The sequence below is a fragment of the Filicampus tigris genome, chromosome 3, assembly GCF_054856515.1.
Source record: "Filicampus tigris isolate MCC_2025a chromosome 3, RoL_Ftig_1.0, whole genome shotgun sequence".
Classification (NCBI taxonomy): Eukaryota; Metazoa; Chordata; class Actinopteri; order Syngnathiformes; family Syngnathidae; genus Filicampus; species Filicampus tigris.
In genome coordinates, this window is record NC_141219.1 from 30303831 (window position 1) to 30327888 (window position 24058).

General features: G+C 41.3%; 1 protein-coding gene across 1 annotated transcript in view; it reads right to left on the reverse strand.

Annotated features, from left to right (window-relative positions):
- mtch2 (mitochondrial carrier homolog 2) overlaps positions 1-24058 on the reverse strand; it is a 46758-nt gene that overhangs the window by 22117 nt on the left and 583 nt on the right. Inside the window, exons 2-4 of the mRNA XM_086024955.1 lie at positions 12748-12832; positions 9645-9751; positions 8194-8220 (exon numbers count right to left, since the gene is read on the reverse strand). Of these exons, the coding sequence (XP_085881081.1) occupies positions 8194-8220; positions 9645-9751; positions 12748-12832 (219 nt within the window). The remainder of the gene's footprint in view (positions 1-8193; positions 8221-9644; positions 9752-12747; positions 12833-24058) is intronic.

A 24058-nucleotide genomic window follows, 5' to 3' on the forward strand; every position in this document is an offset into this window, starting at 1 on the left:
CCGAGCTTTCTCTGTTGCCGCCCCCACCCTCTGGAACTCACTTGCACGACACATTCGGAACTGCACAGACCTCATATCCTTCAAAACACTCCTCAAGACTCACCTATTCCACCATGCTTTTTAACATCACTTAATCTTTGCTATTTTTTTCTTCTTCTGTTGGTTTTAACTGTTTTTTGTTTTAACAGCAAGTTTTATTTTACTCACTTATTTTTGCTGAGAAGCGTCTTTGAGTGATATGAAAAGCGCTATACAAATAAAATGTATTATTATTATTATTGAAGGCACACTATAACGGGCAACGAGGAACATAGTTTTAGAAACACCGACGTAAATTTAGACTAACGTTGAAATCCAACTTACACCGAAATTCGGCTTACATCACCAGCGTAAGAACGGAACTCGTTCGAGGACTTCCTGTCATTATAAAAATATAGGATTAAGTGAAAGCACACTATGTCCGCTGATAGTGTAGTGGTACACACGCCTGAGTTATGTGCGGGCAGCGTGGGATCGATTCCCGCTCAGTGACAGTGTCTATGTGTGCCCTGTGACTGGCTGGCGACCAGTTCGGGGTGTAGTCTGCCTTCGCCCATTGACGGCTGGGATAGGCTCCAGCAACTCCCCGCGACCCTATATAGGATAAGCGGTTTGGAAGATGACATGACATGACATGAAAGAACACTATTAATATAAAGAAATAGAACACTTAAAGACCCCACAAAATGACCCCTTATGATGAGTAAAATTAACGGACCACGTTTTCCCTCGCCCGGACGCGGGTCACCGGGGCCCCCTTCTGGAGCCAGGCCTGGAGGTGGGGCTCGATGGCGAGCGCCTGGTGGCCGGGCCTGCACCCATGGGGCCCGGCCGGGCTCAGCCCGAAAAGGACACGTGGGTCCCCCTTCCCATGGGCTCACCACTGGTGGGAGGGGCCAAAGGGGTCGGGTGCCGTGTGAGCTGGGCGGCGGCGGAAGACAGGGACCTTGGCGGTCCGATCCCCGGCAGCAAAAACTAGCTCTTGGGACATGGAATGTCACCTCTCTGGCAGGGAAGGAGCCTGAGCTGGTGTGTGAGGCTGAGAGGTTCCGATTAGATATAGTCGGGCTCACCTCCACGCACAGCTTGGGTTCTGGTCCCAGTCCTCTGTTGTTGACTTGGCAGTGTCAGACCACTACTGTGTCTATTTTAACATCGTCAGTTTTAACCATCTAGCAGTCCTGGTCAGAACAGTGAAGAAACGCTACCTATCTTCTGAGGTGGCTGCAAATTTTATCGAGATCTTAAAAAGCACTCCTGCTGACATTTTACCTGCACCCTGTGATCTTATTGTTGACAATTTTAACCTACATCTTAAATGATCATTAGAAAGTAAAACTGGCAAGATCTTCCTATTTCTCAAACCGCATTACAGTCAATAAAAACAACCCCAGGGTTCTCTTCTCCACCTTTGAACTTTTAACTAGTTCTGATTTTAATAAGTCCCCACAGAGACCAACAGATGCTCTCTGTGAGGACTTTGCAGACCACTTCAGAAGTAAAATCGATTACATAAGATCCAGTCTTTTAGCCCGTCAAAACACAAGTTTTAATAAACCCGGACAATCATATTTACATGAGGAAACACTGGAAAATTTTGCCCTGGTTGATGCAAGGACACTTGTTCGAGTTTTCTCCCAGGTAAACCCAACAACCTGCCTTTTGGATCCAATTCCCACATTTCTTTTTAAGACATTTTATGGATTTTTTGAAGAACAAATTTTAAATATAGTCAATTGCTCTCTTCAGACAGGCGTCTTCCCCGCTGCCTTTAAAACGGCGGTGGTGAAGCCCCTTCTGAAGAAGAGCGGTTCTGACCCGAGCGTTTTTAATAATTACAGACCCGTATCCAACTTACCGTTTTTAAGTAAGATTTTAGAAAAACTGGTTTTCATCCAGTTGAATCATTTTTTAAATACAAATAATATTTTTGAGAAATATCAATCTGGTTTTAGGATGAACCACAGTACGGAGACTGCTCTTTTAAGGATTTTAAATGATATTAGGTGCACTGCAGACGTGAGAAAACTCACAGTCTTGGTGCTACTGGATCTGAGCGCTGCTTTTGATACAGTAGATCACCAAATTTTATTAAATAGACTTAAAAATCTAGTGGGCATCTCTGGTACTGTTTTTGACTGGTTTTATTCCTATCTCACAGACCGATATTTCTTTGTAAGTATGGATACTTGTTCCTCTAAAACTCATGAAATTAAATGTGGGGTTCCTCAAGGTTCGATTTTAGGCCCCCTACTTTTTAATCTTTATATGCTTCCCCTCGGGGATGTCATCAGGGGACACGGCATCAGCTTTCACAGCTATGCTGATGACACGCAGCTGTATATTGCCGTGTCTCCTGATGACACAGGACCCATTGATACCCTTTTAAATTGCATTTTAGATATCAAGTCATGGATGGCAGATAATTTCCTACAGCTCAATCAGGACAAGACTGAGGTTTTAGTTATCGGTCCCGAAGGTCAGAGAGAGAAGCTTTTACCAAAACTACACATTTTTAATCCCTCACATTGTGTGAAGAACCTTGGCGTCATTTTTGACTCTGAGCTCAGTTTTATTCCTCATATTAAAAATGTAACCAAGATTGGTTTTTATCACCTTAAGAATATCGCCAGAGTCCGCCCGTTTCTCTCTCAGGCTAACACGGAAGTGCTGATGCATGCCTTTATTTCCTGTCGTTTAGATTACTGTAATGCCCTGCTCTCTGGCCTCCCGAAAAAGAGCATTTCACCACTGCAACTACTGCAGAATTCAGCCGCTCGGGTGCTGACGAGAACCAGAGGGCGGGAGCACATTACGCCAGTTTTGAAATTGCTGCATTGGCTCCCTGTGTGTTTCAGGATCGATTTTAAAGTACTTTTATTAGTTTATAAATGTGTTAATGGTCTTGGGCCATCTTATTTATCTGATTTGCTTTTATCATACCAGCCCTCGCGGATCCTGAGGTCCTCTGGCGCCGGCCTTTTATTTATTCCAAGGGTGAGGACCAAAATGCATGGCGAGGCTGCATTCAGCCGTTTTGGTCCTCACCTTTGGAATAGCCTGCCAGAAGATGTCAGGTCTGCAGAGACTGTTGATATTTTTAAGAGGAAGCTCAAGACACACCTTTTTAGTTTGGGTTTCAACAACTTTTAAATAATTTATCTTTTCTTTTGATTGAAGATAATTCTATGTTTTGCTTTGAATGTTTTAAAGCACTTTGAGTTGCATTTTTATGTATGAAAAGTGCTATATAAATAAAATGTGATTGATTGATTGATTGAGTCCTCTCGAGAGGGGTTGGACACTCTTCCACTCTGGAGTTGCCCAGGGTGAGAGGCGCTGAGCAGGTGTGGGCATACTTACTGCCCCCCGGCTTGGCGCCTGTACATTGGGGTTTACCCCGGTGGACGAGAGGGTAGCCTCCCTCCGCCTGAGGGTGGGGGGACGGGTCCTGACTGTTGTTTGTGCTTATGCACCAAGCGGCAGCGCAGAGTACCCACCCTTTTTGGAGTCCTTGGAGGGTGTGCTGGAGGGCGCTCCACCTGGGGACTCCATCGTTCTGCTGGGGGACTTCAATGCTCACGTGGGCAATGACAGTGAGACCTGGAGAGGTGTGATTGGGAGGAACGGCCCCCCCGATCTGAACCCGAGCGGTGTTCGGTTACTGGACTTCTGTGCTCATCACGGATTGTCCATAACGAACACCATGTTCAAGCATAAGGGTGTCCATATGTGCACTTGGCACCAGGATACCCTAGGCCGCAGTTCGATGATCAACTTTGTAGTCGTATCATCGGACTTGCGGCCGCATGTTTTGGACACTCGGGTGAAGAGAGGGGCGGAGCTGTCAACTGATCACCATCTGGTGGTGAGTTGGCTCCGATGGTGGGGGAAGATGCCGGTCCGACCTGGCAGACCCAAACGTATTGTGAGGGTTTGCTGGGAACGTCTGGCAGAATCCCCTGTCAGAAGGAGTTTCAACTCCCACCTCCGGCAGAACTTTCCCACGTCCCGGGGGAGGCGGGGGACATCGAGTCCGAGTGGACCATGTTTCGTGCCTCCATTGTTGAGGCGGCCGATCGGAGCTGTGGCCGCAAGGTGGTCGGTGCCTGTCGTGGCGGCAATCCCCGAACCCGCTGGTGGACACCAGCGGTTAGGGATGCTGTCCAGCTGAAGGAGTCCTATTGGGCCTTTTTGGCCTGCGGGACCCCGGAGGCAGCTGACGGGTACCGGCTGGCCAAGCGGAATGCAGCTCTGGCGGTTGCTGAGGCAAAAACCCGGGTGTGGGAGGAGTTCTGGGAGGCCATGGAAAATGACTTCCGGACGGCTTCGAGGAAATTCTGGTCCACCATCCGGCGTCTCAGGAGGGGGAAGCAGTGCACCATTAACACTGTTTATAGTGGAGATGGGGTGCTGCTGACCTCAACTCGGGACGTTGTGGGTCGGTGGGGAGAGTACTTCGAAGACCTCCTCAATTCCACCGACACGCCTTCCACTGAGGAAGCAGAGCCTGGAGACTCTGAGGTGGGCTCTCCTATCTCTGGGGTTGAAGTAACCGAGGTAGTCAAAAAGCTCCTCGGTGGCAAAGCCCCGGGGGTGGATGAGATCTGCCCGGAGTTCATAAAGGCTCTGGATGTTGAGGGGCTGTCATGGTTGACACGTCTCTTCAACATCGCGTGGACATCGGGGACAGTGCCTCTGGATTGGCAGACCGGGGTGGTGGTCCCCCTTTTTAAGAAGGGGGACCGGAGGGTGTGCTCCAATTACAGAGGGATCACACTCCTCAGCCTCCCCGGCAAGGTCTATTCAGGGGTGCTGGAGAGGAGGGTCCGTCGGAAGGTCGAATCCCGGATTCAGGAGGAGCAATGTGGTTTTCGTCCTGGCCGTGGAACAGTGGACCAGCTCTACACCCTCAGCAGGGTCCTCGAGGGTGCATGGGAGTTTGCCCAACCGGTCTACATGTGTTTTGTGGACTTGGAGAAGGCGTTCGACCGTGTCCCTCGGGGAGTTCTGTGGGGGGTGCTTCGGGAGTACGGGGTACCGAGCCCCCTGATAAGGGCTGTCCGATCCCTGTACCACCGATGCCAGAGTTTGGTCCGAATTGCCGGCAGTAAGTCGGATTAGTTTCCTGTGGGGGTTGGACTCCGCCAAGGCTGCACTTTGTCACCGATTCTGTTCATAACCTTTATGGACAGAATTTCTAGGCGCAGCCGAGGTGTCGAGGGGGTCCGGTTTGGTGGCCTCAGTATTGCATCTCTGCTTTTTGCAGATGATGTGGTACTGTTGGCTTCTTCAAGCCGCGATCTCCAACTCTCGCTGGAGCGGTTCGCAGCCGAGTGTGAAACGGTCGTAATGAAGATCAGCACCTCCAAATCTGAGACCATGGTCTTCAGTCGGAAAAGGGTGGCGTGCCCTCTCCGGGTCGGGGATGGGATTCTGCCCCAAGTGGAGGAGTTCAAGTATCTTGGGGTCTTGTTCACGAGTGAGGGTAAGATGGAACGGGAGATCGACAGGCGGATTGGTGCAGCGTCTGCTGTGATGCGGACCCTGTATCGGTCTGTCGTGGTGAAGAAGGAGCTTAGCCGAAAGGCGAAGCTCTCAATTTACCGGTCGATCTACGTTCCTACTCTCACCTATGGTCATGAGCTGTGGGTCATGACCGAAAGAACAAGATCTCGGATACAAGCGGCCGAAATGGGTTTCCTTCGCAGGGTGTCCAGGCTCTCCCTTAGAGATAGGGTGAGAAGTTTGGCCATCCGGGAGGGACTCAGAGTCGAGCCGCTGCTCCTCCGCGTCGAGAGGAGCCAGTTGAGGTGGCTCAGGCATCTGATTAGGATGCCTCCTGGACGCCTCCCTGGTGAGGTGTTCCGGGCATGTCCCACCGGCAGGAGACCCCGAGGACGACCCAGAACACGCTGGAGAGACTATGTCTCCCGGCTTGCCTGGGAACGCCTTGGGATCCTTCCGGAAGAGCTGGAGGATGTTGCTGGGGAGAGGGAAGTCTGGGCTTCCCTGCTGAAGCTGCTGCCTCCGCGACCCGACTTCGGATAAGCGGGAGATAATGGATGGATGGATGGAACACTTAAAGGGGAAGTCAACCCAAAGATTTTTTCCCCCAAGAATATGTTTTATGTAGGTCCACTAGTTAAAACAAGGCATTCTGATTAATATTGCGTTTGTGGAATAGGAATCAATCCACCCATTTTTAGCCATCCCAGCGGGTGGCCATTTGGTCACTTCTGTCGACTGAAAATGACATTACGGTTGCTCAGGTCTCAGGTAACGACCAATCACAGCTCACCTGTTTTCTGAAGCTGAGCCATGATTGGTCGTTATCTGAGCCCTGAGCATCTGTGATGTCATTTTCAGTCGACAGAAGTGACAAAATTGCTGCCCCCTGCGGTGGCTAAAAACGCGTGGATTTTGCTGATTAAGTCATAATCCACTAACACAATATTAATCAAACTGTCTTGTTTCAACTAGTGGGCCTGCATATAACATACTTGAAAAAAAATGTTTTGCTTGACTTTAAAAAACATGATAACTTTTTATTGCTCACCAACTTCAACAGAGGAGGAGAAAAAGGGGAGGAGGACTCAACTCCTCCATCAAAAAAGAGTCTTCTTCCATAATAACATGGGGACATTCTGATTTAAGTGATTTTTTTAGCCTGTTCCTTTTCCAAGTCATTGGTTGCTTTTAGCATACCGAACCAGGGAAACCCGACTTTTTCTGTCCAAAAATAAGTGGGATGTCACATTGTTATTTCAGTAGCTACGTTTTTCTACTTCCTACTCCCTTTGAACATATAAACTGTACTAAGACATATATTGATCATTTTTTCTTTGATTTTGTTTTTCATGCATTTCATGTTGTGTTTATATGTTCCAAAAAAAAATTAAAATAATTTAAAAGTATAAATGCATACACATTTCTTTGGGTCGGGTTTTTAATTTTTTGATTGCCTCTCTGACGTTTTTGACTTACAGAAGGCAGCGCCTCTTTAGAGTTGACGTGGCTACTTCTGGCATCTGTGATTGGGTGAATGCATTGTACATAGGTGGAACTTCCACTTCGCAACATGAGTGGGCAGGTATTTTGATGTGATTACACTGACATTAACTGCTGCTGCATTAATAGCTTAATCAAAATATGCTAAAATTCTATAAATAACATCCATCTTCCGAACCGTACAGCATTTTCTGATGAAAATAAAATTATTTTAAGACTTCTATTAGGCTACTAGGCTACACATCATTTGACATTTGATTGATCAAAGTCGCAGAGGCGGAATTCCTGTCTGCATATTTAATGGATTTCCATGTAGGGATAAAACAAATTTTCAGTTTACAGCAATGTGTTACGCATGCTACCAGTGATGGTTATGCAGTGCGAGAAGCACAGCAGAGATTCATCCGGAATTCCATGCCAAGACCAAAAGTATTACCAAAATTGTATGTAAACAGAGTTAACTTTTCTATGATAATACTGTGCATACCTCAAATTGTTCGTAAACAGGTACGTTCTTAACTCCAGGTTCCACTGTATTTGCTTATGACGTAACATCTATTTTAAAAACAGATAAGCGCCAGCAGGCATTAGAACGTGGCGGCGTCGCATCAATTAAATGAGGAGTAACATATTTTCGCCTGTCTTTGGTTTTATTCATGAAATCGGACTCTGCAACCTCTGGCCACAAATGGACACATTTACTCTCAATGTATGACATTTTACAATGACGCTGTCATTTATTTGTTATCTAATGTAGCACGAACACTATTATGTCCTTGAGCGTACTCAAATATCAGAGACACTTAAATCGAAGTCAATCCTTTTATTTTCACATCAGCCATGGTGGCTCACACACAGTGAGTTATTTTTTAAACCTGTCCAAGTCAAAAAGATCAAACGAGTTAGAAACTCGCCTCAAGGTCTCATGAAATGGAAAGCTCACTGAAAATTACGTGCACCTAGCACAGCAGGCTTTAATTACACCGTTGGCTGCTCCGTGCCTGCTTGGAACCCCTCCACTCTGCTCTCAATGATCAGTCAAATCACACCCATTGCGATGAACAAATTGCGTTTTATCAAATCGCAATTAATTATTTGGCCCCAGGCTGAAGGTATTGAAAAATGGGTATAAACAATTCTTACCTCAAGTGCCCCTTGTTCATGACATTTCTGTAGCAAAAGAGAAAATAAAACATCACAGTAAATTTTCATAAATATAATGGTTAAACGGTTAAAATGGTTAAAAATGGACCAACTTTTCTCAATAGTGTGTTTACAAAATAGCCACAGACCCATCTGAGCCGCTTATCTTCACGAGGGTCAAAGCAGTCTTAGGGAGGTGGGTGGGATACAAACAAACAAATTTGACTCCCTTACATACAAAAAGAATCCAACCAGCCCCAACAAAATGATATACAACAAAAGAGCCGTATAATAAGTGGCTTTCATACCAAAAAGCCCAAGACTTTGAGTTCCTAGTACTGGGAGTTCCTGGTTATAAGAAGTTGAGTGTGGCCCATTTGGTTTGCGTTCACACACAGCGACTCTACAACTCATAGTTCAGGGTAGTTTAACAAAATTAGGCTGCTCACCAACAGTTTTAAGCCCAGGGGCCTACGGAGGTCGGGGGGCCTATCAGAATTAAAATAGATTGTTCTCTCAATCACTTTACATTCTTGCCATGAGTTGACCAAGCTGCAGGCGATTCTGTGTAACGCCACGGCCGTAGAGAGGGTCGCTTATCTTATCGGAAGGCATTAAATTCCACATTATTCTGTCATTTGTCATCCTGGCATTCGTGGACCAATCACACACCCGTATGATATACTATGACAATTTTCAGCCAATCCCCATGAAGAGGAAGTTCCTGTTACAGGGCTCAGGACGTCATGTGACTGATCCCCGCGTATATTTGTTTACGAGGCCAAGCTGACAGAACCGTAGCTGGCGGCACTTTATCAGTCAATATTCTGTCCAAGTGAACACACATCTCACTTTGTTAAAAATGTAGAATGTTTCCAAGTCTCCAATAGTATTTTTGTATTTGGTCGTAATTATCTCTTTGTTCGTCTCCTCCTCTGCGTGCGCGCGCTGATGATGATGCAATACCACTGCTAGGCACGCTGACTTTTAAAGGAACAGTACACTATTTTGTATAGATGGATTGATAGTCAAATTGTCTTTTTATCATACTATTTTATTAAATTATTTAACACAATATTAGATTTTAACCATTTAAATTATTCATGCATTTTAATAGCTTTTAGGATTTATCTTTATGTTTCTTAATGTGGGTTACAATAATATGTGAAATGATCTACATTACAGGTTATTCTGCCCGCTGTAAAGTCAATATGTAATGCAGGTTTATATGCAGCCTTAGAACGCCCTCCTGTGGTTGTTTGGAGTATTGTTTGCTTACCTTGAAAAGGAAAGTGATACGTTATAATGTGTTAATAATTTTACACATAAGTCGCTCCAGTGTATAAGTCGCCCCCCCCCAGCCAAACTATTAAAAAAAAAAAAAAAAAAAAAAAACGCGACTTATAGTTCGGAAAATACGGTACATTCATATCAGGCACAATCAAGCATACCTGCACAATTTTACTATGGACAACAGTGCCGATGGTGCCCGCACAAAGCCTTGGACCAAGCCCTTTGAAGAGACCTCCTTTTCCATCAATCTTGATGATGTGTTTTGCTGAAACATTAAGGAAACACAATAAAAAATATTGAACGCAAGGTTGAAAAGGGTACGCCAATAAAAAGGAAATTAAAGTAGGAAAAATACAGTTGTGTATTTAAAAGAAAACAACTTAAAATAAATATAATAATGCATTGGGTCAACAGGGTTACAGCCCACAAGGACAAAGCGACTTTAATATGGACATGGCTCGGGCCTGGAAGGTTGGACGTTCACAGTGAGTGATGGGGAAAAAAAAGCTTCAAATTTTCTTAATGAACCAGTTGTTGTATTTTTTGACTCCTCTAGATGGCACTGTTAGTTTAAATAAAAGGGTTTGAGTAATGGCAAGTCAGTGTACTTTCTTCCCAATGTGGAACAGAGGTGAGGCAAAAAAATACAACTGTTTCATGAAGCAAATTTGAAGATTCATTTTCCCATCACTACAACAAAGTATGACTGCTTATCTTAACTCACTTTAAATGAACTTAAGTGAACTTAAACAGACCTGTATCAAATAAGAAATGCATCCAATAGTTCTACTGCTGCTTAATAAAATATAAACAATGTAAATCTAAGACATATAAGACATGTAAATGTAAACAGAAGCAAAGTAGCCCACATATTTTTGCACAAATATAGATATGAAAGATAAACACAAACTTCGTGTTTTAACATTATGAAGGCATAAACACTTTTCTGAGCAATTAAGAGATAGACCTGGTTAATACGGAAGGGGAAAAACATTTAAGAATAGAACATCTATTTCTTTTAGCCAGTAAGTGGCGCACCAGCTACGATGACACATAAGTTTGTAGATATCTTCAGGTCTGGACTAGTGTTGTCACGAAGCCCAAATTTTGATTATCAATACTATACCTGCATAAAGTACCTCCATACCGATACGGTACCCTCAAGCCTCAACAAAAGCAGCAAAATTAGAATTGAGAAAAGAACTTCACATTTTTAAAAATGTGTTATTAATTCAACATATTAGGATATACATGATAAGAAAATAACATTTTAAACATTGTTAAACACATTTGCACACGTGGGAGAGCGAGATAAATGTATTACGCTGTTTCTTTCTATACTTGATTATATTTTATAGACTACATTATTAAATTTAATTTAATAAACTTTAAGAAAACTAGTTCTCATTTATTTATTTAAACGTCACTAGTACAAAATGTGCACAGAGGTTTATAGAGCCATTAGTGTGACATCTACTGTAATGCAGTATTGAGCAGGTTATAATCATCAGCTGTATAGCCTCTATGCTTTTTGGACACAGAATTAGCCAATTCTGATTTTAAGAATGAAATTTTTTGAAATACTGAGATCTCACATTTATATGTTTATCGAAGCATAAAGTATACATGTCATTGTATGTACATATAAAGGTATATACTTATTCACTATAAATTTATACATTACATGCCATATTCTTGACTGCATTTGACTGCATTTCATGTCAGCCATTGATATTGACAATAGATTTGCACCGTTACGGTCAAGCAAATATGTTCATTTAATTGACAATGACTCAACGTAATTGCTCGTGTGTGTGCCTGTGTGTGTGCATGTGAGTTTGTGTGTGTCTACTCTTCTCTAATTCGCTCCCAGCTAGTTGAATGCTTAGCCTTGACAAAATAATTCACACTCTACTTATTTTTGAGGGAAGTGTTACAAATGCATCACAACCTGTCACTCATTAAACTGGTGGTATAACTCTGGATGCCGGTCAGCGAGCTGCTTGGCCAGATTGGACGCGCTCCCACGGTAGTTTTAAAACCAGCCTTACTGACAGGCTTTGTCATGTGGGTCGGTTTGCCATGGCTGCATAAAAGTTCTATATAATAATTATATAATAGGGGCATTTTGCGCATCATGCTTTTCAACGAGCGGTGGGGCAGCCAAAGCTTCAATGCTTGAGGCCATCTTCCTCACACGCAGAAGGAGGCGTGCCACACGCAGAAGGTGTTTCTCACATGTCGGTCCAGGCTTTCAAAGCGCAAGTCAACCCAAACATTCTTTTTCAAGAATATGTTCCCAGCAGGCCCACTAGTTGAAACACGGCATTCTGATTAATAATGTGTTTGTGAAATCTAAGTTAAGCAGCAAAATCCACCCCTTTTTAGCCATCTCGCGGGGGCGGCTATTTTGTCACTTCTGTCGACTGAAAATGACATCACAACTACTCAGGGCTCAGGTAACGACCAATCAAGGCTGACCTGTTTTCTGATGTTGAGCCGTGATTGGCCGTAATATGAACCCTGAGCATCATTTTGTCTGAAAATGACATCACAGACCCTCTGTGATGTCATTTTCAGACAAAATCGAAAATCGGCCGATCATGATCGGTGCCCGATCAATCGGAGCATCCCTAGTTAAAATGCAAGCTAATATCATTTTCCTGATAAAAAAAATGCATAAATTGAACTTGTTATAGAAATAGACCGTCTCGGCTCTGATCCCTTTAACTCATATTTCATATTAATCATATTGCCTTGTTTCAACTACTGGGCCTGCTGGGAACATATTTTTGAAAAAAATGTGTTTGGGTTGACTTTTTTTTTATTAAATACCAGTGTTACTACCTCGATTTATGAACGTTTCTAGTTAAAATAGGCTGATGGAACCAATTAAGTTCTTAACAAGAGATTCCACTATATTTATAATATCAGCAATGTTAACTATGTTTGTTTTAACCATAGAGTGCTAAATTCTAATTTTGAGATCTGTACATTGTCATGTTTTTTTAATCTTGTTTTCTAATCAATTAAGCTTTGCTAAATTATTATAAGACGCATTCAGACATACTTCCATTATAATTTGTGCACTTAAGTCTATACCGCAATACATACAGGTATATTTCATTAGACGGAAGGATTCAACTTATACCAAGATATGAATGTGAATCATACCGCCCTGCCCCATTTGAACCCTCAAATAATCAGGCCTGATTATTTTTTTCGTGTGTACGTACCAAGGCTTTTCAGAATGAGACTTACCATAAGCAAAAAGTCCAGGCAACTGGTAGACCTGCCTGCCAAATAAGTTTCTGCCGAGGGTAGGTGGGAGTGGCTCGTGTCCAACCTATGAATACCAACAATACATATAAATCAGGTTAAACAATCTGAACTTTGTTTGCCCACGTGTCAACAGCTGTCCTAAATTGTGTCTTTGATATATGTATTCATATATACAGTGAAAGGACGATTAGAGTTTAAGTTAATTACTCCGTCATTGTATGATATGGCACAAGTGTCCGGCGTTTGCGGCACGAACGTATACAATAACCTGGATTGCAAATGCTGCCTTAAGGCCTATTTATACTCAAGCCACAACTGCCGCAGAAATTGTTTGCTAGGCGTAGTAGCGTTGCACGGGATTCCAGTACCTGTACCGCACCGTGATTTTTCGGCAAAAACAGCTCGATACAATTGTTTTTTTATTAAAAAAATAAAATAAAATACACGCAGCTCACCAACTCTGTCTTAAAGGCAAGTGTACATACATAAGCGCAACGCGTGCCTGTCTACCGACATGTGAGAAACGCCTTAGGTGGAAGAGGAAGAGGGCCTCAAGCAGTGAGTGAAGCTCCCGCTGTCCCGCCGCTCGCTGTCCCTCCACTCCTCGTTGAAAAGCATGGAACCTTTTTGATTACATGGCCGAAAGCCATGGGAAGCCGACCAACATGACAAAAACGGTCTGTAAAAGATTTGTTTTAAAACTACCGTGGCTCGAGGTGGGAACACGTCCAATCTGGCCCACCAACTTGCTGATCGGCATCCAAAGTATTAATCACCAGTTTTAAGAGCTACAGGTTGTGATGCATTTCTAACACTTCCCTCAGAATAAATAGAGTGTGAATTATTTTGTTCACAATTTGTATGATTTGACGAGACATTCAACTAGCTGGGAGCGGACGAGAGGAGAGTAGACACACTCGCATGAACACGCACACACACTCAAAGCAGCATTACGTTGAGTCATTAGCAATTAAATGAACATATTTGTCTGACCGGTGCAAATGTATTGTCAATATCAACAATGGATGACATGAAATGCCGTCAAATAGGTCAAGAACATGGGATGTAATATAAAATCTTAAAGTGAACATACATATATACTGTATACATACACATACATTTACAAACATATATACATATACATAGGGCTGGGCCGATAATTCCATATCGATATGTATCGCGATTGACACGTGATCGATACCAATAGAAAATGCCTTCGATAAAACGTTCCATAGAAAAAAGAAAAACAAACCCGATCGCAGCATGGTGCGTGATGTAGGCAACGCGCTTCAGCCTCCAAACATGAAGAAGAAGCGTTTAAACCAAAGAAGAAGCATCTTTTAAACCAACGAGAAAGAAGCATTTAAACCAACAAGAAGCAGCTGTTAACTCAACGGAGCATGCTCGCAGGCCCGGCGGCCGCGTCCAGCAAGCGAGCGCCGTAGCTTTGCTCAAATTAATGGCCACTCGACTCAGTACAACTCCTACAATTAAATTATACTATGCATGATAACCTATTAAAAAGCCGTGGATGGAGCCATGGTGTACAAGTAGAGAAGTTCTCGTCTTTGACATGCTAGCAGTAGTTAGCCTTATCCGACACCGGCATCGCACTCAAGGTAAAACCAAGCGAGTAAAATATGAATGGACTATGGCAATAATGAGTCAGCTAAAAAGATAAAGTAGTCCTAAGACGGTTGGTCAATGATGATGTATGCACTGCAAGAGAGCAGTCGTTCACTTACATTGGATGAACATTGAATGAAGGCTAATATATGTGTCAACAACTGCTTTGGGGTAGACCTAATGCAAATAATCATTTACAATGCACTGATGGAGGACAAACTGCACATTACACTACATAATGTACAAAAAACAGTTGACTGTTATTTAAAGGTAGGGTTTAAAACAAAATCAATATATTATATATATAATATTACCAATATTGACTGATATGACATACTTAGATTGTGACAGTTTTTCAAACATTTCTCAGCCCTTCTAAGCACATTATCTTTAAATGGAGTTGATTTAATCTTTATATCGACAGGTTTATTTCACTCTTTCATAGTTACATTGACCTCTTATTAAACGTTAAGTAAAAGTCGTGAAGCCATCCAAACGTGATGTATGGTTAAGATATATGTTCGTAGACAATGACGATTTCAACGTCTTTGTAAGAGAACACAGCATGGTAATAAATACCACTTGATTTTTTAAAATTAAAAATAGTGCTTCATTTGTATCTTCAATTGAAACAATAAAGATTAATAAACTCGGGCCTGTGTAAAAGCCACATGTCTAAGCTCTCCAATTTTGGGGGAATTATGTTTCTATCTGCTACAGGGGCTGAGATAGTAATTATTTTGTAGGTGGCAAAAATGGCAGGTTTTCAAGGGTGACTCCAAAGACGACCATAGGTTTTAGAAAGATGTCTCATGAGGGGTTTAATGGGTTACGACTGCCTGCTAAAGACTGAATGCTAAGCCTGCACAACACTGGAGTGCTTTTTCATGTGTTCCCTCATTGTAGTATATTGGTTTATTTACATTTCAAAAACCAGACGCCATTCATGTACGAATGTGATTGCACTTTAGTTTACTTATTTAAATGTTCAGATATTAAGATTTGAATGAGGCAAAATAACATGCCCTTTCTCTCAAATATATTGTTATAATCATTTGTTTTGGATATAGTGTAATTATTTTCTGTATAAAAATTAATTTGGTGTTCAAAAAAACTTTTCAAACTTGAGTCTTGAAAAAGAGGGGGTCGTCTTATAATCGGGCCAGTACGGTATTTTGCAATTAGGGCTGCCACAAAACGATTATTTTGCCAGTCGACTAATCACTAACAGTAGTCGCGATTAGTCGACTAATCGGATAGTATATAAATCGCGGCAAATCGCAGCAGCAAGCTGCTGCTCTTATAAAAAGCATCATTTTCTTACAGCTTGAATTCTTTATGTACAAAGTAATCATGAAGACAATTAAGACAATAGTACATTCAACTTGTTTTAAACTTTTCAACTTAAACCAACATTCCTGACAGGTTTATAAATAAGGGGGCGACTTAGATTGATGGTGATACTTTGGCCTTAAAATTGAACCAAAACTATTGACTATGCAGAGTTGCACTGATACAGTGAAATTATCTGTGAATACAAATGATGTACTTGTATACATATTTCACTCTTCTTGGGCACCAAGACCTTTTTTTTTTTAACGGAAGGTAGTGAAATCAGAGGAGTAAATTGGAAAAATGCTCTATGCTAAAGAAAACTAAAATAAATAGGGATGCTCCGATCGATCGGGCACCGATCATGATCGGCCGATTTTCGTGAAAAATGGCGTGATCGTAGGGGTGGGCGATATGGGGGAAAAAAAAAAAAAAAAAAAAAAAAAAAAAAAAAATCAATATTTTTTTCAAAAAAAACTCAATGACGATAATTTGACGATATTCTACAAAAAACATTTTAAATCTCACAGACCAATTGTGGATAGACAGCGTTTGTAAACAAGATCTCTTTGAAATGACTAAATTTGCTAAGCTTCTGCAAAACGATGATATTCTACGACAATATTTAACAAAAAAGAACAAAAAATTATGTATGGACTTACATCGATTTTTGGGAATATTTATGTAATTTAACTGTCTCTGCTGTTATTCCATAATGATGTGACATTTTGAGGTGCAGTAAGTAGTGGTGTACCACTGCCACCTACTAGACCAATCAGGATGAGAAAAAGGTGTTAGCTACAGCAATCAGAATGAGAAAAAAATGTTATTTGATATGTGACGTGTGACGAAGTGTCACCCAGCGATGGAAAAAAAAAGGTTGTCATGATAACACCAATTCTCATACATATTCAGAATAAAGTTGAACAACAAAACTGCAATTTCCAGAAAATTTTCCCACTCATTCGTCGCTGTGATATGTAGACTTGTGACTAGGGTTGCCAACCGTCCCTTGAAAAACGGAATCTTGGAACGTAAGTACGCGTCCCGTATCGAGTTGTAAAGAGTAAATAATAATGTGTGAAATGTCGATGGAATTAATGGAACAACAGTTCTTTAACACACTACCTCCGCAAAGGCTAACTTCAAAATAAAGCTTACCAAATAATACATTGCGTCATTGATACCAATGCAATAGCCTTAGTAAAACTTTTACTTTGAAGTTGAACTCCGTGGTGGCGAGACAGCCAACTTGACTTCTGTTTTTGACGTCTCAACTTGCCACCTACATCAACGTAAAGCCATCCGGAAGTCATATTCAGTCGCGAATTTAGGTGGCTAACAAACCGCTAGTTAATTACGCTGTCATTGTATGATACGGCACAAGTCTCCGGCGCTAGTAGCATGCAGCTAGCTGTTATCATTAGCAACAAGTGCCTGGCTGGTACTTCAACAGCTGTTCCTTGCTTTTTTTTTTTAACTTCTTTTTCAATATTGTGGAGATTATTTTGTAATGCGCTGTCCATGTGTAAAGGAAGGTGCCTTAAATTGCACTTCAAAAAAATAAAACAAAACCTTGTCTTTTATTTATTTCATTTATTTTTTTAAATCACATTTGCTCATTAAATAGTTTTAAGAAAACAATCAGCTCAAAATGTCTGGCATAATACCTTGTTATACACTGTACCACGTATAAAATAATATTCTTATTTTATACGCGGTACAGTGTATATAATAACAAGGTATCCTGCCTAATATTGCGTTCTTAAATCCTAAATGGCCATATAAGACATTAGCAGTTTTTTTTTTTTTTTTAATGGGCAAAAGTGTTTTATAAAATAAATGAAGCCAAAGTTCTAATCATCTTTTTTTCCTTTTTTCTTTTGCTGATCCGAAGCACAATTCGATCTCTGACTCAAAATCTGTGACCGATCTGAACTGTGATTTATGTGATCCGTTGAACCACTAGTGAGTACCAAAGTCAATCTCCTGGTACTAATGTGAGTAACCCATGAAAAAAAATTATGTGAACCCCTGTTAATATGGGGAAAGTACAATGAATGTCAGCATTGTATGGACACACAATATATAATAATTTTGGGGTGCAATAAACAAGTACAATTGATTGACAAGTATGTTAAATAGATTAATACATAAAAGTAATAAATTGATGAATAATAGGTAAAGAATACACACACAGCTACAACTTAACTACAAGTTGAAACAGATATGCATAATTTTTTACCGTAGAGGCTGTCGATATACTACACTTAAACTATAAATATAGTAAATATGTGAAAATGTTCTGCTGAACTGATTAAAGGTAAGCTCATTTTAAGACTCAACTATGACATATCTTGCTCTGTGTTTTACTCTGCAGTTGTCAAAGAGCTTTCTGCTCTGTGTTTTACTCTACAGTTGTCAAAGAGCTTTCTGCCTTGGCTGTGTTTGCCCTTGCCAACACAGTGAATATTCTGATTGGATAACAATAGAATCTTCTAAATTATAGATTAATAAATATATTATATATATATGAATTAATTGCAAATATCACTACTTTATCTTGAGGATCAGTAGTTAAAATTGAGCACTATGGATCGGAATATCGATATTTTGGTATTGATACGCCCATCCCTCGTTGAAGGCAGTCAGGTCGGCCGTCCCCGCCTATTAGGTGTCCCTTATTTATTTTTCAGGGAGTTGGCAACCCTACTTGTGACTTTACTCATGTTTGGATGTATGCTGGCATAACACTAATAAACCGTCGTAGTTTGTGGAACATGCCTCGGGAATACAGGCTAGTTATGAATGATGCGGACTAAAAGCATGTAAACTGAATGTTAACCGATCATCCAGGATGTCACGTTTGACTTGCTCGCTAAAGTAATGAGTATGTGTGTGCGTGAGTGCGTACTGTTTTCTGAGTGTGTGTTTAAGCTTTTGTTTAGCGTGCTTGCGTGGTCGCCAAATTTTCCTCGTAATCCATATGGCTCGTGGTGCAACAGAATTGCTCTTCACGGTGAACGTTTTGGCACATCTAACAATGTTATTCCCACCGATGTTAGTCTTGTCAACCCCAAACCATTTACAGACTGTACGGACGACGTGGACTCGCGCCTTGCTATTATTCCCCGCTGGACACTCCTCCATACTTGAAGCTCGGCTGCAGTGCGGACAGAGTCACGTGACCGGGTCCTGCCCGCTGATTCGGCGAATGATTATCACTTCCTCCTCCTCTGCCGTCAGTGTGCACTGATTTTTCAGCATTTCCTCATACTTAGCGGCCGTCGACTGACTCGAGTCAGAGGCAGTATTAATTAGTGTTGTTCCGATATCGATACTGGTATCGGGTGGTATCTCGGTACCGCATTTAAGCGCTGGTATCGGATTGGCCGGTACTAACAAATAAAACGCCAATGCCGGTTATTGATACTGGTATCATTATTTGAACGCAGCGCGCATATTTGAGAGCCACATGCGGAAGGAAAATACGAATAGAAGACTTTTGGACTCTGTTGCCAACACGAATTATCCCTTACAGTGTAAGGCTTACGCTACTTTACCCACAATGCTTCTTTTTACATCACATATGACCCAGATTACCACCACTGTGCATGTGCGTTGCAGATAGAAAAACAGCCGGCGAGAGAAGAGCAAGAAGCAGCAGTCTCGAGAGAAAAATAATGTGCCAAATAAATAAATACAGTATATCAATTAACGACGCGTCGACGATTCAATTTAATTGTCAACGATTTTGATCGTCGACGTTGTGATTAGTCGGCTAATCTTGGCAGCACTATTTTCAATAACTATTTTTATAGCAAAACAATGCAATAAAAAGTGAAAACGTGCAACAAAACCCAATATCATTGTGTTATTATGAAATATTAAATATTGTCGTGATCTCCCCTGGCTTGCTCCGCATCATCATCATCATCATCATCATCATCATCACATCACGAAGGCGGTTGCTGGCAGCTAAAAGCTATCTTAAACAGTTGTAAACAATTCAATCCACTCACGATACTCCTAATCGGTAAGTGGATGTGTACAGGAAATTACCCTGAAAAGATGTTTTTTTTGGGGGGTGGGGGGACTGACGGAATTTTAGGACGGAAGCGCTTTAAAAGGACGAGAATGGACGGGGTCAGAGGATGATAATTTTTATGAATAAAGACGGAGGGACGAGGACGGAAAGGAAACCAGGTCGCGAACGGAGGACGGACCATCAAAACAGGGTCAAGTGCCCATCTATGGCAAAGACTGGTTAACAATTGCTGAGATTTATTGTAAAATGTTTTCATCCTCCCAGTTATCACGATTTTTGTGGGCTGGGCTGAAACACAGACAAGCTGACAACCAAGGAACAGCTTAGTGATGAAAACTTGGCCCATTTCTACCACTACAACATGCAGTTAGCCATCAAGCTATCACAATACTTGACTTCAATACCATACCTGCATGAAGTACCTCGATACCGAAACAGTACCTCGACAAAATCTAAAATCAGCAAAAACAGCAAAACTATAACTGACAAAAGAACTTCAATTTTTTTTAAATGTGTTATATTAGGATATGCTTGATAAGAAAATAACATTTTTACATTGTTAAACATTTATACAATACAACTATTTGTATAGCGCATTTCACAACAGCTACAGCTGTAACAAAGCACTTTACATTACAACAACAACATAGCAATAATATAACAAATGAAAGCAATAAATTACACACAAAATACTATATAGAATAACACTGCAAAACAACAGAAAACTGTCAGTCTCACGTCGGATCAAATGCCAAAGAATAGAAACGTGCTAGTGGACTTTGAACCAGTGGACCCAGTTAATCCTGATGTACATATATATATATATATATATATATTATATAAAACATATGTTTGTAGACAACGACGATATCAACGTCTTTGTAACAGAATAGAGAATGGTAATTACCGCTTGAGTTTTTTTTTTTTTTTTTTTTAATTAAATATAGTGCTTCTCTCTGCTACAGGGGCTGAGATGTCAATTATTTTGTCGGTGTTGAATTTCTGGGAACACTTGAGGTTTTAGAGCAGGGGTGCTCAAGTCCGATCCTTAAGGGCCCCTATGCCGCCTGTTTTACATCTCTCCCTACTCGAACACACTTGATACAAATGATCACAATCGTTATCAGGCTTGTGCAAAGCTTAGTGATGAGCAGACCATTTGAATCAGGTGTGTTGCAGGCAGGGAGAGATGGAAAACAGGCTGGATAGGGGCTTTTGAGGACTGGACTTGAGCACCCCTGTTTTAGAGGGTGATTCTATAGTCGCCCATACGTTTTGGGGAGATGTTGAGCCAGGCGCTTTAGCCCCAAGTTGAGGTGGGCGATATATATCGTTAGCGATATCATCGTCAATCTTGCTTTCACGATGTGTAATCGTAACATTATCAAGTATTAATAGTGCGTCTAAAAGCATAACGACTCAAGACAGTCGACGGCCGCAAAGTACGAAGAAATGTTGAAAATCATTGTGCATTGACTTCAGAGGAGGAAGTGATAATCATTCGCCTAATCAGAGGGCAGGACCCGGTCACGTGACTCTGTCCGCACTGCAGCGGAGCTGTTTCAAACAGAGTGTCGAGCGGGGATCCGATTCATAGAGAGGCGCGAGTCCACGTCGTCCATAGTCTGTAAATGGTTTGGGGTTGACAAGACTGACATCAGTGGGAATAACATTGTTATATGTGCCAAAACGGTCACCGTGAAGAGCAATTCTGTTGCACCACGAGCCATATGGAAAACGTGGCGACCGCGCAAGCACGCTAAACAAATGCTTAAACACACTTAGAAAACAGTCGCTGAGTTCAACCAACAAATATAAACGCACGCACTCATGCACACACACACACTCAGTACTTTAGCGATCAAGTCAAACGTGACATCCTGGATGATCGGTTAACATTCAGTTAACTCGCTTGTGGTCCGCATCATTCATAACTAGCCTGTATTCCTGAGGCATGTTGTTGCACAAACTACGACTGCTTATTAGTGTGACGCCAGAATACAGCCAAACATGAATAAAGTCACAAGTCACATATCACAGCGATGAATGAGTGGAAAAATGCACTTTTCAATAAATTGCAGTTTTGTTATGACATTATCTTTGTTATGACATTATGTTTGTCATGACGACGTCTTTTTTTCCTCTCGCTGGGTGACACTTCGTCACACGTCACATATCAAATATATTTTTTTCTCATTCTAATTGCTGTAGTTAACACCTTTTTCTCATCCTGATTGCTCTAGTAGGTGGCAGTGGTACACCGGTACTTACTGCAGCTCAAAATGTCACATCATTATGGAATAACGGCATAGACATTTAAATGACATAACTATTCCCAAAAATCAATGTAAGTCTATACCAGGGGTGTCTAGCTCCGGTCCTCAAGGGCAGCTTTCCTGCCCGGTTTCCAATTCTCCTCGCGGGAACACACCTGATTTAAATGATCAGCTCATCAGCAAGCTCTGAAGAAGCTTGATAACGATCATGATCTCGTGAAACAGGTGCGTTGCAGCTGGTATAGATGGAAAACAGGCAGGACAATGGCCCTTGAGGACTGAGTTTGGACACCCCTGGTCTATACATATTTTTTTGTTCTTTATTGTTAAATATTGTCGTAGAATATCATTATGTTTTGCAGAAGCTGTATTTATGTGTATGTGAAGCAAGTGCAGATTTAAAATATTTTTTGTAGAATATCGTCAAATCGTTATCGCTAGAGTTTTTGGAGATATATATATTTTTTTGCCTATATCGCCCACCCCTAGCCTCAAGTATTACCGGGTTACACTAAAATTACCTAAGTTTGGCCTTTTTTCTCCGGGTCCTCATTTTCAATAGTAAAAAAAATAAAAAATAAAATACATCGATAGACAAATATGAAATACTGGTATGGTGATTTACTTTTCAGTCATATCCCCCAGCCCTATTTAAGCAAGACTTCAAAAGAGAGCTAGTATTGTTTTATTTTTCGTTTTATTTTCAAACCATAGAGATGAGGCATAATTTAAATTAGCGCTGCACAATTCCTGTATATTGAAAAAAATATTGAATTTATCATTGTGATAATGGGACATGCAGTACAAAATGTAAAAGCCATATTAATGTGGAATTAATGTGGAAAGCCATATTAATGTGGAATTGCATGCTTTAATTTAACTTTGACCAATCAGATGAAGCCTTAAATATGCATTTCCATCCAATAGGAGAACAGTATCGAGGCGTATTACTAACATTCAATAACTTAGTTAGATACAAATACATTAATATTTTTCTGCATTTTTTTTTTTTTTTTTTTTTAATCCACCATCTTGAGCCGCTTTGTTCTCACGAGGGTTGCGGGCGTAACGGAGCTGATCCCTGCTGACTTCGGGCAGCAGGTGGGGTACACTCTGAACTGCTTGCCAGCCAATCGTACGGCACACACAGACAATCACACCTAAGAGTTATTTAGAGTGCTCAATTAACCTACCATGTATGTTTTTGGAATGTGGGAGGAAAACAGCGTGCCCGGAGAAAACCCACGCAAGCACGGGGAGAACATGCAAACTCCACACAGGAAACCCAGGGGCCGATTCGAACCCACGACCTGTGCACTGTGAGGCGGAAGTGCTAACCAGTCATCCACCGTGCCGAGTCTTACATGCATATTTGTTTTTTCATCAAACAAAGATATCATTTCTTTTGGTATATGTTAAATATCGCAATACTATTGATATTGCAATATGCAACACCCATATCGCATATTGCATGTATTTCCCAATATCGTGCAGCTGTTCTTTAAAATTATTAGAGTTATAACGTATGGCATCTTTGAGTATCATTTCAGTATCTCGGGAGATACTGAGTGTCCTTTTTTGGGAAATCAAAATATGGTCAACCGAAAATAGAGATAGTTTCGTTTCTTTTGTAATGTTATAGAGGCTCAGCTTGCTACAGTCTTCAGGGTAGTGAGAGTTCGTTTAATGTAGAATAATTGAGCTTCGCCCATTACATTTTCCACGTAGCTTTTGATTTTGAGTTTCGTTTCTAACTTCTCAAAGATGAAGAGCACGCCTGCTAAAAAGGGAAACTAAAGGATGCGCGCACATACATAAAGGTATAAAATGGTCATATGGCCAGATATAGCTTCTTCTTTAGACCATATCATCGGTCAATGTAGGGGAAAAACAACGATTTCGTTTTGCGTAATCCTGCGCACACACTCGCGACCAACATTACAGACTCGTGTTGACAACTGCTCGAAACATAAAACGATGCGAATGACTTATGGAGCCGACGTATTGA